Raw genomic sequence first — 16,393 nt, 5'->3', positions numbered from 1 at the left:
CAAGGTATACATAACAGAACTGTTGAGAAATACTAGGCTAGTAACAGTGTTCAATGTTACTTACCTTGAATGATGCAGTCATTGCTGGAGTTCAAGTAACCTACTGACCCAAACCCATAGGATTACGTTTTCAACCAAAGTCACTTATAGCCATAATTAAAAAGTTCTGTCCTTAATATTGTGGGTTTTTTTCTCTATAGGGTCCAAACGGGCACTGGAGCTCGTGGTGATGCCGGTCCTGCTGTAAGTCACTCAAGTTGGTCCTTCTGTTAAAAAAAAGAAAAAGCCACTTTGTGATTGTGTTTGTGATTTTAAGAAGCCAGTCATGGTACATTAAATTAGAAATCTTGAGAAGAATTTTTTTTTATCTATAGGGTGCTACTGGATTCCCTGGTCCCGCTGGTAGAGCAGGAGCTCCTGGACCCCCTGTAAGTACACTTTCATCTATAATAGTCTGTTACTGGTAATTGTTTTTAATACAATGACTAAGAAGGGGAATATGAAATGAGAGACACAATGTTGATTTAAAGTCATGTATCCTATCTAAAGTTACCCAAAACCATTATTTAAAATGTGGATCTTACCCGGTTTCTTTATAAACATTGTCATAATGAAATCCTTGGATTCCTCCCTGATGCTGTATATCCTTATTAAACACCTTATTTTATTTTAATTACATATACCTGTAGCAGGTATAGAGGCATAAAGGAGGGGACAATAAAAGACACCCCAACTAAAAATCGGAATCAATCATATGCCTATCCTATACTTTAGAATGAACTCAGACAGACCTAGAAAGGGCGTGTCTTAGGAAACATGGGAATGAAGAAGATTGATGATGAAAATTCTGAACTTTTAGCTTTATAGAATGCCCACTGTCAAAGTTCCTGATGGCCGTAAAATACCCAACATTATTTTGGAGACATTCACATAAAACACGAATGTTGTACCGCTCCAGGTGAAGGTATCACTCACATGATGCAGTCCCCACGTTGGGTGCTCGCCCCGGCGTGCCACCACAGTGTAGTTATGTGAGGAAAGTTGGTGGCTCACCACACCGTAGAGATGCCAAATCTTTACTCCATATGTTAATCAAGGAAAACACAAAGACAGGATGGCTGGAGCTGTTAATGCGTTTCACACATATGCTAGTGCTTATTCATAACAAATTTGCTGGGTAATGTTTGCAATGCTGCTTCTATGATAATAGTGGGTAATGTTCAAACGTTATCGTTTATGCAGACAGTTCCAGTATTGGAAAAGGATATTTGTATATAGGCATGGTGGAGGTGGGGAGAATTAAGATACCTACTGGATCTATTCCATCAACTCAGTTAGTGCAAGCAATTTTATCTTTTGAAGTGGAAGGGCATACTTTTTGTTTTTTGTTGTTCCCCGGTTGAGGAGGTTTACTCTTACTCTCTGCGTATACAACAGAACAGGAAGTTTGGGGGAAATTAAGCAAAGCAAGAATGCAGGTAGCAATAAAGCACCCAACTGATGCTCTTACAAACCAATGTGGGTTACAGTTGCAAGTGTATTTCTAGTTTTTAAATTATATATATATATATATATATATATATATATATATATATATATATACCCTCCGTGAGGTTTTTGAGTCACTATTGAGGATATTTCCCACTGTGTTAGAACAGGTAGCCATTGCTACCAAGGAAGAAAGTGAGGCTAAATCCAAAAATATTAGAGATGCCCCAGAACAAGAAGTGAATGGGAATATTCCAATGGTGACATCTATTTCAGGGACAATTTTCCCTCACTTAAGTAGTTTTCCTCTGTGACTGAGTGAAAGGTTTTTTTCCCCAGAGGTATGTAAACAACCAAAAATAAACTTCCAGGGTTTATTGCATACTTTCCTACTCTATCCAAAACTTAAAAAAAAAGTTTTGGTTTTATATACACTATAAAATAACCATACAGTATAGCAGTCTGGAAACTCTTCTACAGAGAATACAGAACAAATTGTGAACTTTATTTGTAAAAAAAAAGTCTGAGGAAGGCATGTCTCAGTGATCAGGTATCTATTTTCATGCTCCAATGTTGCAGTGAACAAGGAAGTGTGGGAATTAAATTGGCTGCCCTGGGTAGAAACTTCCATAAAAGAAGCTCAGTGTCAGTGATTTTGAATACAAAAGCCATATAAGTATAAAAAGAATTCCAGTAAGCACATCCACAATGTGCCAAACTGGACATAACACCCATTTTCAGATAGTGAAATCAGTTGTCTGCAGCTGCTAGTTTATCCAGCTCAGTTACCTTTCTGCGATTAAGATGAAATGTTTCCTTTGAAGTAAGTCTTAAAATGAACCTTCACAAAAGTTTATTATTTATTGTTGATGTGTTTCACTTGCACTTGTTTTACAGGGCAATGTTGGTTCTTCTGGCCCAACTGGACACCCTGGCAAAGATGGCGCAAGAGGTCCTCGTGGTGACTCTGGCCCTATCGGTCGTCCCGGTGAACAAGGTCAGCCTGGCCCAGTAGGTCTTGCTGGAGATAAAGGCCCATCCGGAGAAGCTGGTCCCGCTGTAAGTAATAGTGCCATTACATTGAATTGTTGATGTTAAAACAAAAGGTGGTCGACTTAGTTAACCAATAGGGATGACCAAATCTGCCCGAGAATGATTATCTGAGGGTTCAGTGAATCTTGTTTGAAATTTGGTGAACCTGAATTTAGCGGCATATTCCAATGAAGACTATGGGAGACAAATCTTGTTAGTAAGCTTTGGCCTTTTTGGGGCAAATTTAGTTCAGTTACAGATCCAATAAACTCACACAGTGCTTTCTGGCTCATATAGTTCTTCCCCCCAACCTCTCACAGTGCCTCCCCCCTGCAAGCCCTAAGCCTCCATGGTGTCCCCCCCTCCCAACTTGCTGTGGAGCCTCCAGACCTCCATAGTGCCCCCAACCATGTCCCACAACCACCTTCAGAAACCTCATCCTTTACAAGGCCACTAAGTCTACTGCATAGTCCTCTGACCCATTCCACATCCCCCCATTGTGACATCCAGCCCCATCCAGAGTGACATCTAGCTACATCCAGCCAGCTACAGATCCCTTAACCTCTCATAGTGCTCCAAGCTCATATAGTGCCCCCCAACCTTTCACAGTGGCACACAGTGCCCCCAGGCCCCCTGAAAGCTCTACGCCCCCACAGTGTCCCATCCCCCATTCTTCCACAGTGCCCCCCAGCTTGCTGTGGAGCCTCTATACCTCCATAGGGCCCCCAACTTACAAGTGTCCCACAGCCCCCTTCAGAAATCTCACCCTTTCCAAGGCCACCAAGTCTACTGGAGGGTTCCCTAACATAACCTATTCCACATCCCCATCCCCCTATAAGGACCCCCATCCAGAGTCTTCCAGCATTTCAATTTGTATATCCATTCTTTTATTAAGTGAGCATACATTTATTTTTTTACTGTTGGGGCATCTGGCCTTGAGAACCACTGATTTACTGGATTTGATTAAAGAGTATCAAAACATTTTTCCTTTATTTTTCCCTATCTATGGAGTAGCAGCATATCAACCTAGGACAAAAAGTATGTAAGGACTATAGAACACCTCCCTCTTTATAACATAAGGAAGGTGTTCAGTGGTTCACAGAGGTGAACTAGGCAGAGCCGACAACATTTTTTTATAACACTGCAGAGTGCGCAGGTCAGCAATGGATTTTTTTATTTGTCCAGTGCAGAAATATAATAGTATAATGAAATCACAAAAGTAATAACCCTTTTATATTTTGTATTTGCAAATAAGGACCCCCTGGTGCTTCTGGCCCCTCTGGTGTTCTGGGTGCTCGTGGTATTATTGGTCTTCCTGGAACAAGAGGAGAACGTGGTCTTCCTGGTGGACCTGGCTCAAACGTAAGAACATTGATTAACCATATTTACATTTTAAACCCACAGCAAACATTTCATAAATGTCCTTTATATGACATTAGTGGACCAGGAAGTGACCACACTTGAGAGTACTGGGCAAGACATTTAAATTATTTTCCATATAGAGTATATGTTAGTGTAAAAGAGGAATGCTTGGTCAAGCCATGCTTCTGGATCTTGAAGTTATTCAATGATCACTTTCACTTGATTGTTAAGCCAGATCGTTCTTTCGGCTTGGTATTGTGGTCAATATACGGTAAATGGGGTAATTTTAATTTCTGAGTATGGCCGTTTTCAATGGTTTTTGACAGGCTGAACAGGTTGAGACTAAAAAAAAGTTTATCTTGCAGACACTGGGCCTGTGTATGGGAGTTTTATGCACACTGGCAAGTGTCTTGCATGTGCTCTGTGCTTGCATTGGATCTCATTTGCCCCAAGGCTCTTTAGAGATCATTATTGAAATGTTACAGCCATTATTGAAAAGTAGACCAAACTTGGCTAGTATGTACTACACAGGGGTTCACAATAGTGACCTCATGCTAATGAATCCAACAGCAACTACAATGCAAATACAGCACAGTTGCCAATGTGCATATCCTATAGCCAAACAATTTTTTTTTTTTTTTTTTAAGTTTTGGATAAAATAAGACCCCTGTCAAATTTTAATGCTGCCTTGAAATTTTTACATTTCTGAGTCATCCTGGAAACCATTGTTAACGAGACACAAAGTGATGGGAGAGCCAAAAGTTATGCTCATCAACAAAGCAGGTGGTGAAGAGGTATCTTCCAATGTAGACACCATAATAACAGCTCACCTTGGAGGGATTCCTTTTACCTTCTGTTGTGTCTCTTGAAAATGAAATGCAGGAACATTTTCCCAATGGGACAAAGGCAGCAATAAATAAATAAATTAATGAAAACAATTATGGGGGGTTATTAATTCCCTACCAACAAGACAGAATATTTGAATTCTACCTGTGATAATAGGATAGAGGTTAAGGAACAAACATCAACTAGCATAATGAAAAAACAAATATCAGTTCCTGTTGTTTAGAAGTATGATTCTTTTAGAATAGCAATTTCTATTGGGAGCATCTCAATGAACCTTTTTGGTCTACTTCTGCCTTTATTGCTTCCTTCACAAATCCCAATAGGAAGAACATTCCTTAATTCAGAATAGTGCATGGAGCCATGCAGATAACTATTTTTCCCCCCAGAGTTAGCTGTACATCCAAAGCTACTGGTTCACCACAAAGATACAGTCTAATATTTTACAGAAATGTATTCAAAACTGCATATAGCTGTTTCAGAAATATTGAAAACCATGGCTTCTTTGGAGTAGGGCTTGGGGAACAAGAGAAAATATATCTAGATTGCTTAGGGTGGGCTGAAAGGAGCCAGTAAACTTAAGTTGACCATTAAGAATTGCCATATGTGCTTTGTAATCTTTTTGAGAATAGACATTATCCAGATTTTTCTTTACTTATTACCTGAAAAAAACATCAGAACAACATTTTCTAGGTTACTCTGTAGACTTGGAAGTTAATACGTTGGACTGTTGAGAAGTTTAAGTCTCCTGTATAATAGACAAAGTTTGCTTTTATCCACTTTAGGGTGAGCCTGGTCCCTCTGGTCTTGCTGGTTCTTCTGGTCCCCGTGGTCCCCCTGGCTCTGTTGGTTCTCCTGGTCCAGTTGGTCATTCCGGAGAGGCTGGTCGTGATGTAAGTAGTAAATTAAAATCAGGAGGTTTAAAATACATATGAAGGTCAAAGTCTGGTAATATAAGATTATGTAAAAACAGAAGAGGAACAGAGGTGAGAGAAAATATTAGATAAACATTTGTGGATCAATAATCTTCTTAGCCAATGTCTTCTGTTTCCGGATATGTAAAAGTTGCCCATTTTATAGCCAAACTGGATAAACAATGAATTCTTAGGTCACTGTTTTGTATAGGTGTTTTTTATTGATTATTCTTTACAATGTATACAAGTCTGTTAAAGAAAAAAGTAACTAAAGTTCTTGGTTGTAAGTCCTGGATTGTAGTCCTTATTCTGGACAGAACCTCTTCATATGCTTCCACTATTAATATGTTCTCTTCTCAGTGGTTTTAGGTATATATTTTGCCAGCTTAGGTAAAATGTCATTATTTTTAGATGCCCTATTTACTTTACCCAAGATTCCTTTGTTCTCCATTACTTCTATACCACCTGCAATATCACAAAGGCAACAGCCCATCCATATAATTGGTGGATTAATGGGGAATGAGGTGAACAGCTTTGGCTATCTGGCTTGCTACACAAGCATTAGTACTGTAGTTTGCACCCTATGGACATTAACAGTGCCTTAGGATCCTGCCTACATTGACTTGTGGATGTTTAGGCTCTGGTTTCCACTCACTAATGATTCCTTCAAATTACTACCCAAAGCTTTGCATTGAAAGTTAGGCTCCTTGAACTTCAAAAACATGTAAGGGCTACTTGAACTGCCCTGTCCACCTTGTAGGCTGGTCTTTACAATACTTATTACTGTACTTTAAAATAAATAATCAGCTCATTTATGCAAAAAAAAAAAAATCGTAAAATATTATTTTTTATTTTCCGTTTTATTAGGTAGATAGGAAAGTGTGTTACACAAACTACAAAATGCTCACATTTAACTAATTTCTTCTTGATGTTTAATCAAAAGGCCATAAAGTTACAAACTTGCATTCATGAAAGTAAAAAAGATAAAGTATATCCTAATAACTAACTACATCCAGGTACTTTGTAGTCACTATCACACTGCTTTTCTAACAACAGGATGTTTGTTTCATTAAAATTAACATATTTTATTTTTTTCTTACTTTTTAGGGCAACCCTGGTAACGATGGCCCTCCTGGTCGTGACGGTCTTCCAGGCCCTAAGGTAAGTTTGATGTACCAAATATAACATGATGTGTCAAGAGCTTAAAACAAAAACTGTCTATATTGACAATAGCATTTAATAATCCTGTTCCATGGTGTCATATGCTCAACTGAGAGGGAATGAAAGGAAGAACATATTTGGTTGGTACAACAGCCATTTCTTCCTTAAAGTTCAGATAAAGTCTTGGCTAGCTGCCTTGGGTAGCTGGGCTTGATCAAAAATGTAAACCCATAATAATGTTTCCTGATAACTATCAAGGCAGCCAGAAACCTGCCAGTTTAAATAGTCTTTCAGTACTATGGAGATGTCCCATTCACTTTACCCAAGATCCCTTTCTGCTCCCCTACCACGTTCTGTAGCATCTGCAATTTTTTTGAAGGCAACTGACCTGTAGGATTGATGGTCATGTATCAGCCAATTCTTGAGACAACTACCATTTCTGCCAGCTCAATTTTTAAATAAGTTTTATGACCCAAGAGGAGTTTGAATGCTCTCTGTGGCTCAAGTTAAACATCTAAATACCATTATTATTCAGCTATTCTTCTTACTGCAACATTAACATTCAGTGTTCACTTTTAGGGAGAGCGTGGTTATCCTGGCAACACTGGACCCTCTGGTCTTGCTGGAGCTCCCGGCCCAGCTGGTTCTGCTGGAGCTGCTGGTAAATCTGGAAACCGTGGTGAAACTGTAAGTTGACAGCGTTTATACATTTACAATTTGTTTATCATGTTTAGTGGTATTATCATTGCTTTTTCTGTATCAGACAATAACTGTAATTCTTGTACATCATATAGATAAAACCAAAACAGGCAGATTATTTTCAAGTCTCAATGTCTTGGAAAGAGTAGATACATATACAGTATATAAATGTACTGACCTTACAATATATAGGAAATTGGCAAACTCCAGTTTTACATTTGGGTGAGAGGTATCTTATTTACATTAATTGTATACATTACACCAACATTTCCTCAGTGGCAATGCATATATGCAATAACCAGAAGCACACATGTGTTATAGCACATCACAACATATGTGAATGCCTTGTGGTTGAAGTAGTATGATATAGGTTTCAAGTATTAGTGAGACATTAGTTTGCAGGCAATCTATATTAGAGGCGGTGTTCTTAAACATTCAGTATTCCATAAATAATGTAGTAGACCACATGATCAGGACATTTTTGCTTAAGGGATCAAATGGGTATTCGCCGTAAGTCTACCACTGCTCAAAGTCTACTCTTAAATTAATTAAAGGGGTGTTAGATTGGAAAACAGCAGCAGATAACAAATAGGGGGTAATCATTGATCAGCCAATAGTTTGTGACTTGTTTACTGTATATATCATTTTATTCATGTTTTTCACCATTTAGGGTCCATCTGGTCCTGCTGGTATCACTGGCCCATCTGGTCCAAGAGGTCCTGCTGTAAGTATCTTATATACTGTATATTAACATTCAAAATCTTGAAAGCTCGTTTCATGTTTCGATCTACCTCTTGAACCTTTCATCGAGGTTGCATTATGGGTGGTCATTCTGGATGATCTTGTCACAGGAGTATTTAGCCTACCAAATTTCAACCATAACTAAAATCAGGATGGGAGATCCTTTAAAAACAACACAGAAGAATTAGTGTATGGAACTCACAGCATATATAATAGGGAATGTTGCTGAAAACATATACATATAATAAAGGGAAAAAGGATTGGTGTTTGTGGTTGTTGTAGACCAGGTGTCTCCAAACTTTCTAAACAAAGAGCTAGTTTACTGTCCTTAAGAGGGGCCGGATTGTGGCCAGTGGAAGTAGAAAAGGTCCCGAAGTAAGTGGGAACAAGCAATGCCCCATCTTTGGTGTGAGAGGAATGGCACCCCATTGTTGGTGTCATTGGGAGGAATTGTGCCCGACCATTGGTGTCGTTGGGCCCCATTGTTGGTGTTATTGGTAGGAATAGTGCCCCATAATTGGTGTAAATGGGTTGGTATTAGTGCATGAAAATAGTGCCCCAAGGGCCAGATAAAGGTAAGCAAAGTCAATTTTATATAGACTCCTGTATTGCCCACCAAATTGATCTCCAGTACCTGCTACCATTTTGTAAGATTTCTTAGGACAAATACCTATTTGGTTTATTTTTTAAAACCATTCTAAATATGTTTTCTATTGTAAACGTCAAAGGTTTATGGTTTAGTCTACAACAGTGGTCTGCAAGCTGCGATTATCTAACCACCTTTTACTTGTAGGGTCCACAAGGTGTTCGTGGTGACAAGGGTGAAGCTGGAGAGAGAGGAGCCAGAGGTCTGGATGGTCGCAAAGGACACAATGGTCTGTCAGGTCTTCCCGGTCCTTCTGTAAGTAAAAAGAATAAAGTCTTTATAAATTATAATATATGTAATTAAAAACATGCAAAGCAAAAAAAATAAAAAATCCTGAGAGCAAAGTAAGTCCAAATACTACTAGGTTTCATTTATAAAGTCACAAAGGAGATTTCAAAATGAACCAGCCTATCATCCAACACTATACGTAGGGAAATAAATACTTCAATAATGTTTTGCATATAGGATCGATAAAACAGGCCTCTATGTCTGCCTCAGTTCTCACTAGAGTTGAATACATGTTGTTTTTTTTAAATGTAGATGTGTGGAGTATGTTGAACTTTACTTACATCTTCATTTAATTACTTAATTTTATTCCACAATATTCCCATTTTTAAAAGATGGACTACAAATCTGATGGATCCAGCCATATGGCCTACCACTTCCTGTCTTTTCTATACTATACTTCCTTATCACTTACCGTATATAGGTTTAATTAGAGCAGAAATAGGTAAGAGCACATATTTGCTGCTCATAAAATCTTTTGAAAAATGAAGATTCAGTAGAACAACATATTGTGTGTAACACACAAATCTCTAAGACGTTTTACAACTAGACAGTGCTTCATCAGAGTATACTCTTGGTGAAAATAAGTTCCAAAGGGTGACCACTGGTCCTAATATATAAACTCTTCTATTTTCAATGTATTATAGAGAACTTTAATTATCAGTGTTCCTTTAGTACAGTGTTCCTTAATTATAGTCAAATTTTCCTTCCAAAGTCGCAGAAAGGCAAATCCAAAGGGATAGTTCTGGACTGGTAAGGAAAATGGAACCCCCAGACAATATAGAGAAGACATTTAAAATTCTAAACAAACAATGCCCACAACACCAAATTATTATTCCTCTAATTCAGAGAGGTTAAATGGCTTTTTAATAATTTACCTCATATTATATTATTATATGACAGGTTCAGGGACCATATCCGGACAGAAATATGGTCGCTGCCTTTGCTTTTGAAGGCGCACTTTCTATTTCTAGTTAATTTAGGGTTAGCCACAACCAGTGGTTCTATCGTAATACAAAGAATGTAATATTCTTTTTTAAAACATAAATATTATTTTCATGAACTGTAATGTATATTGCAATGTAGTTTATCAAATTCCATTCGGCCATTTTTAAAGCCCACCTCCAGCCAAAAATCTTTCCTTTAGGTTTGGATAGAGTTTGGAAGACAAATTTTGTCTGGTTATTTTTTCTGTCTATGACCCCCGTTGGGCAGATTTTCCCACACTTCCTGTCCCTGAGCCATCCAGGCAAGGAATTGAGAGAATGTTAGTCACCAGGAAAGGAAAGATCAAACAGCATTAAAACATTAAGTTCTAACTCTTCCCCACTCCACTAAAAAATTTATTTTGTTTTACATTTTTTTGTCGACAACCTTATTGAAAAAAAATCCTATCACTGCCAAAAAGTCATGGTAAATCTTCCCAACAGGGAAAAAGATGACAATAAGAACCTGATATTCTATCTCACAAAACTAGGGATTCATTTTATTACATCTAAGTAAAATTTTAATAATAGATTTTCTCTTTTTCCTTTAGGGTACTCCTGGTGAGACTGGTCCCTCTGGTTCTGTTGGTCCCGTTGGTCCAAGGGTATGTAATGATCAACCAACAATGTCCAATCAGAGGCATATATTTAGGTATAATGTTTCTTTATTTTATTAATAAAACAACATTTTTTGTTTTTATTACAGGGTCCCTCTGGTCCCTCTGGTCCTCCTGGCAAAGAGGGTCGTTCTGGACATCCTGGTGCCATGGGTCCCGTTGGTCCACGTGGTCCTGCTGGTTTCACTGGTCCTGCTGTAAGTATTTTTTTAGTTTAAAAGAAGAAAATCAAATGTGTCTTTCTTCAGGAAACTTTTGATGTACTATTCAATATAAACCTGAACTCCAGGTTAACAGAATTCCAGGATATCAGCATGTTCCTTGTTATTACAATTGAATGCAGTACACCTGATTGGTTCCCAGTCCTGCCTTTCCCTCTCCCAGTCTAAATAATGCTCTATATGAGATTGCAAAAGGCTGATTCCAAGTCAAATAGAAGTACTTAAGCTTAAAAAATAAATGCAACAATATAACAATGCATACAGAGCTGCATTCATTTTTGAATTTTATATCTGCCTGTGATTGAGCTGTAAAGTCATAATGGAAAATCGTAATTGTACAAGTGCTGGTGATCAATTATCAGGGATTCTTAAATCAAAATTCTGTTCTCACATTTGAAAATTAAAAAAAAAATTGCAATAACTGGGTAGTTTGGTGTCTTACAACTGCAAAAGCAAAAAATTAACGAGGGTTATTAAATAATGCTTATAGATAAGTCAATAGCCTTTAGTGTAAAAGAAAATAATTAGTGGCAATTTTTGATAACTGTCACTTTAGCGTGTTGTTTTATGGTGCAAACAATTTTTAGGATGCTGTTAATGCTAGTATTCACACATAATGGTACAACTGATGCCATTGTAATAATGCATAGGTTTAGCATCAGGTTTAGGGGATAGGTTGAGTTTAAGGGTTCATTTAGGGTTACATTAATGAGCTGGCCGATAACATTCATGTTAAGTTTACAAGTTAAGTTGAGTTTATTGATTAGACTTAGGGGCCAATTTGGGGTTTATACTTAGGTGAAGCTTATGCCTGTTTTTTCTTACTTAGGGTTATGATACATTTAATTTTGGAGTGGAATAAATTAGTGCTTTACAGAAATAATAAATTAGATCATCATATATTAGATGGTTACAAACAAATCAAAAATTTGCTGGTTCACAGACTATGTAAGATCACAGTAATTGCGGTATTTCTCCATTTTTGTTTCTGCAAATCTAAAGAAGATGATGTTAAAGTAGAAGGGTGGCTTAATTAGATTTCATATTTTCTATTTAACAAATAAAGTGCATTATAACATTAAAACTTCAGTATGTATTTACTATTTTTTTTTTGTATAATTTTAGGGTCCACCTGGTCCCCCTGGTCCTCCTGGTCCATCTGGTGGTGGATATGATGGTGGTGATGGCGGTGAATATTACAGAGCTGACCAGCCTGAACGCAAACCTAAGGATTATGAAGTTGACGCTACTTTAAAATCCCTGAACCAACAAATTGAGGTCATCCTGACCCCAGAAGGCTCCAGGAAGAACCCTGCTCGTACTTGCCGTGACTTAAGACTCAGCCACCCTGAATGGACAAGTGGTGAGTAGAAAACCTGCCCAGATTATATATCAGCTTTTCTTAAGATGTGGATAAGGTGATAAGATAGGTTTGAGGAGAAAGCTCGCATTGCAACAAATACTCATTGTAAACTTCCTTTCTAGGATTCTACTGGATTGACCCCAACCAAGGCTGCACTTCTGATGCTATCAGAGTCTTCTGCGACTTCTCCTCTGGCGAGACTTACATCCACGCCAACCCAGATTAAATTACACAGAAGAACTGGTACATCAACACCTCCAACAAGGAGAAGAAGCACCTCTGGTTCGGCGAGATTCTTAATGGAGGCACACAGGTGGGTCCAATTTCTAGCCTTTGTATAGGCATAGAACCAAAGAGTGTTTCCTTTGAAAGCTTTTATTTAACAGTCTGCTACAGTTAGAGTGTAAATACATGTTGATTTTACATCTATAACACGTATGCAGAGCACAATCTGGACTAAAACTCTCTTTGCCCTGTTTTATTCGCAACAACAAAAGCTGACACATTCCATGTGTTTTTCCAACTGTCGATGTGATTCCACCTTGGGCAAAAGAGAAGGAACAATAAGGGAGCATCGTGCAATGCAATTTAATACAAGTCAAAACAAAGTTGGAAGTCTTCCACGAGTTTAACATCACGTTTTGGAAAGAAAATAATTGTCAGCTTTTGTAACAAAAAATGAAAAACCCAAATAAAAAAACGTGAAAACTTGCACCATTTGTGGCCTTTTGAATATCTTTAATGGAGGAAGTTAAAAACCAACAACATCTGTAGGGTTTAAATAACTCAAAGTATCATCTGATTTCCAGCAAGTCAAAAATGGTGTTGAGTGAGCAATAAAATTGTGCAGAGGTGCTAATTAAGGTACTTGAACATATTCAATGGTGCTAATAAAGCTTAACATCCAACTTTTTTCATATCAAGTTGTATTGTGTTAATTGTCTGGGGTTGGTGGCAATTATTGGAAAAAGACCAAATGCTGTGCCCAGAAGCCAGTAAAACACTTGGAATGGCCAATCATTCTAAAATTCCGGTGTTCATTGTATTTCATGTTATCGGAAAACTCATCATCTTGACTGGGCTGAGGGAGGTTTTTTTTTTTTTTTTTTTTTTAAGTGTTTGTGTTTTGTATATGTGAGATGTTTTAATAAATTGTGAAAATTTTAAAAACTAGTCCAGTGCTCACAAACAATTCATTTTTGGATGGGTAAAAATTTAGTTTGTAGGTGTTTAGGGCCTTCTTAAGTATATGAAAAGGAAACATTGTAGTTTTAGTTGTAGATAGCGTAGGAAAGGGTTAGACCCTCTGTCAAGTTCTCAATAAAAAAGATCTGCTCCTCTATTTTTCCTAGATGCAACTGCCACTGAACCAGACTACTGGTTGGAAGCTAAACGGTGGGGACCTTGAGTGGAGAGTGTGAACAAGATTTGCTTTTTGATTGCTGAAGATTGCTGGGTTGCATTTTTAGGTTATTTTTGGGGCTTTTTCTTGTAGCTTTTTAACACCTTTTTCTGTCACTTTTCAAACAGCTTTTTTTTCTTTGCTTCCTTCAGCCTACAAATTAAGGGGAGTGGTTAATTGGTCACAGGTGCTTGAGGCCTATATAACCTACTGTAGAACTTATTGTGAGCCTGCTCATCTTTGAGCTTGCTGAAACTCAGACCAAGTGGAACCGGACTAAGTGGTGAGTTAAAAAACCAGAGTTAGTGGAACTGGACTAAGTGGTGAGTTAAAACAAGAGGTTGTAACAGGGGTCAAGTGCCTGTGTAGGGTGAGTGTGTACCTGTGTATTCTAAGTACATGAGTATTCTTTGAGTAGCGTGTGTGTATTGTTAGTACTTGTGTATTGTGTGTGTGCACGTTGGTGAGCAAGTGCACGTTGGTCAGCGGGTGCACGTGGGTCTGTGAGTGCACGTGGGTCTGCGAGCGCACGTTGGTCAGTGAGTGCACGTTAATCTGTGATTGCACATTGGTAAGCGAGTGCATGTTGGTCTGCTAGTGCAGATTGGTCAGCGAGTACTTGTTGGTCAGCAAGTGCACGTTGGTCAGCAAGTACCTGTGTATTGTCTTGTTGAGTATTAGTGTAAGGAAGCTAGTTGTTAGGTAATTTGGACAGGGTATAATCCCCAATCCTCATTAAATTATTAGGTAAGATGCCCGGTGGGTTTGGAGATGCGACTCAGTGTACATCTTGAGGCAAGTATGTGTTCCTTGATCATCCGATCAAGGGCGAATACTGCTGTGCAAAATATAAGCACATTGTTTCCCTGGAAGCTCAGGTTTTGAATCTGGCGAAGCAACTGTCAGCACTGAGAAGTCCCTCCATACTAAAGGAGAACCAGGGACATACACGGCAGGTGCCAGCCTGGAAGTGGGTGGAGACAAAGAGGTGCAGGCACTAGGAAAGAGCAGATGGGTGACAGTCAGGAAGGGTGGAGGGGGAAGTGCCAGGGAGGCCGATCCATTCAAATAAGTACGCTCCATTGAGTGATATTGGTGAAACCAGTTAGGGATCAGCACTGCTGGAGCTGTGGGACTCTCCTAGCTCCCGGAGGAAGAACTCCTCCAGTAAGAGTGGGGGCGAAGCGAAGGGAAAGGAAAGACAGATTCTGGTGGTAGAGGGACTCAATTCTTAGAAGGCGAGAGCGGACAATCTGTAACAAAGACCTGAAGCACCAAACTGTATGTTGTCTACCGGGCGATCTGGGTCAGCACACCACAAATCTGGTGGACAGATTAGAAGGAGGGGCTGGGGAAGACCCTGCTGTCATGGTGCACGTTGGCACCAATGACAAAGTCAGAGGAAGATTCAGTGTCCTGAAGACAATTTTATGGACTTGGGAGCTAAACTGAGGAAAAGGACCTCCAAGGTAGTATTCTCAGGAATACTACCAGTACATCGAGCCACACCAGAAAGGCAGTGGGAGATTAGGGAAGTAAACAAGTGGCTGAAGAGCTGGTGTAGTAGGAGGAGTTTGGGTTCCTGGAGGACTGGGACGACTTCTCAGTCGATAACCGGTACTATAGAAGGGTGCAGATCAGCTGGGAATAGGGATGGCCAAAAGTAAGAGGGGTTTTTTAACTAGGTGACGGGGGGTCAGCACAGAACATATTCCAGAGGGTAGTATTGGGGGCATTAGTGGTAAATTAGTGGTAGGTTGACTAAAGCACTTAAATCCAAGGTAAGTATAGTAATAAGTCCTAGTTGCAATCTCAGAACACCCAATAAGAGGATAGTATGCGGCCGGTCTAAATTATGTGGCATGTTCACCAATGCCAGGAGTCTGGCGGACAAGATGGGTGAACTAGAGATACTGTTGTACAAGGAGGATTTGGATTTAGTGGGAATTTCAGAGACCTGGTTCAACAGCTCTCATTATTGGCTGGCAATCATTCAAGGGTATACCCTTTATTGCAGGGATAGAGGATGGTAAAAAAGAGGGAGGGGTATGCCTATATATCAAGAATAATGTATAAGTGAATGTGAGAGATGACATCACTAAGGAAGCTAGGGAGGAGATGGAATCCTTATGGGTAGAGCTCCAAAGGGATGAAGCTAAGGGGAAAATATTACTTGGAATATATGCTATAGGCACCCTAATCTGAGGGAGGAGGGGGAGACGGATCTCCTATCACAAGTTGGATTAGCAGCAAGGAAAGGAGGTGTTATCATAATGGGGGGATTTTAATTTTCCAGACATAGACTGGGTGGAGGGAACCACGCATTCGCCTAAGGCTCGCCAGTTCCTAAATGTCTTGCAAGACAGTTTCATGGTTCAGATGGTAGACGCACCAACTAGAAATAAAGCGTAGGACTACTTTCAGACTTGGACATTGTGGGTGTCGGCGGTAAACCGGAGCTATACTTAGCACCACTTTACCATTGCTTTAGCCATGCTATTTGGCCGCTAGCGGGGCAGTTTTAACCCCTGTTAGCGGCAGAAAAAGAGTTAAAACCACTGGCAAAGCGGTGGGTTTGCGGTGCTGCCTCATTGTTTTCAATGGGAAGGGGCTCTTTAGGAGTGGTGAATACA

The 16,393-nt window shown here is 39.2% G+C and overlaps 1 protein-coding gene across 1 annotated transcript; it reads left to right on the top strand.

Annotated features, from left to right (window-relative positions):
• Positions 1–72: 72 nt before the first annotated feature.
• Positions 73–12,637, top strand: LOC143959385 (uncharacterized). The gene is made up of 12 exons (XM_077468023.1): positions 73–95; positions 201–256; positions 3,776–3,882; positions 5,511–5,618; positions 6,747–6,800; positions 7,380–7,487; positions 8,170–8,223; positions 9,034–9,141; positions 10,709–10,762; positions 10,864–10,971; positions 12,121–12,358; positions 12,481–12,637. The coding sequence occupies exons 1-12, from the start codon at positions 73–75 to the stop codon at positions 12,582–12,584; spliced, it is 1,122 nt and encodes a 373-aa protein (XP_077324149.1). The 3' UTR covers positions 12,585–12,637.
• Positions 12,638–16,393: the final 3,756 nt, after the last annotated feature.

This window comes from Lithobates pipiens, unplaced genomic scaffold (genome assembly GCF_037356315.1).
Source record: "Lithobates pipiens isolate NorthernLeopardFrog02 unplaced genomic scaffold, aLitPip1_a1.2 Scaffold_72, whole genome shotgun sequence".
In the NCBI taxonomy this organism is placed as follows: Eukaryota; Metazoa; Chordata; class Amphibia; order Anura; family Ranidae; genus Lithobates; species Lithobates pipiens.
The sequence above is the reverse complement of the archived record's forward strand: the minus strand, read 5'-3'. Positions and strand labels throughout refer to the sequence as shown.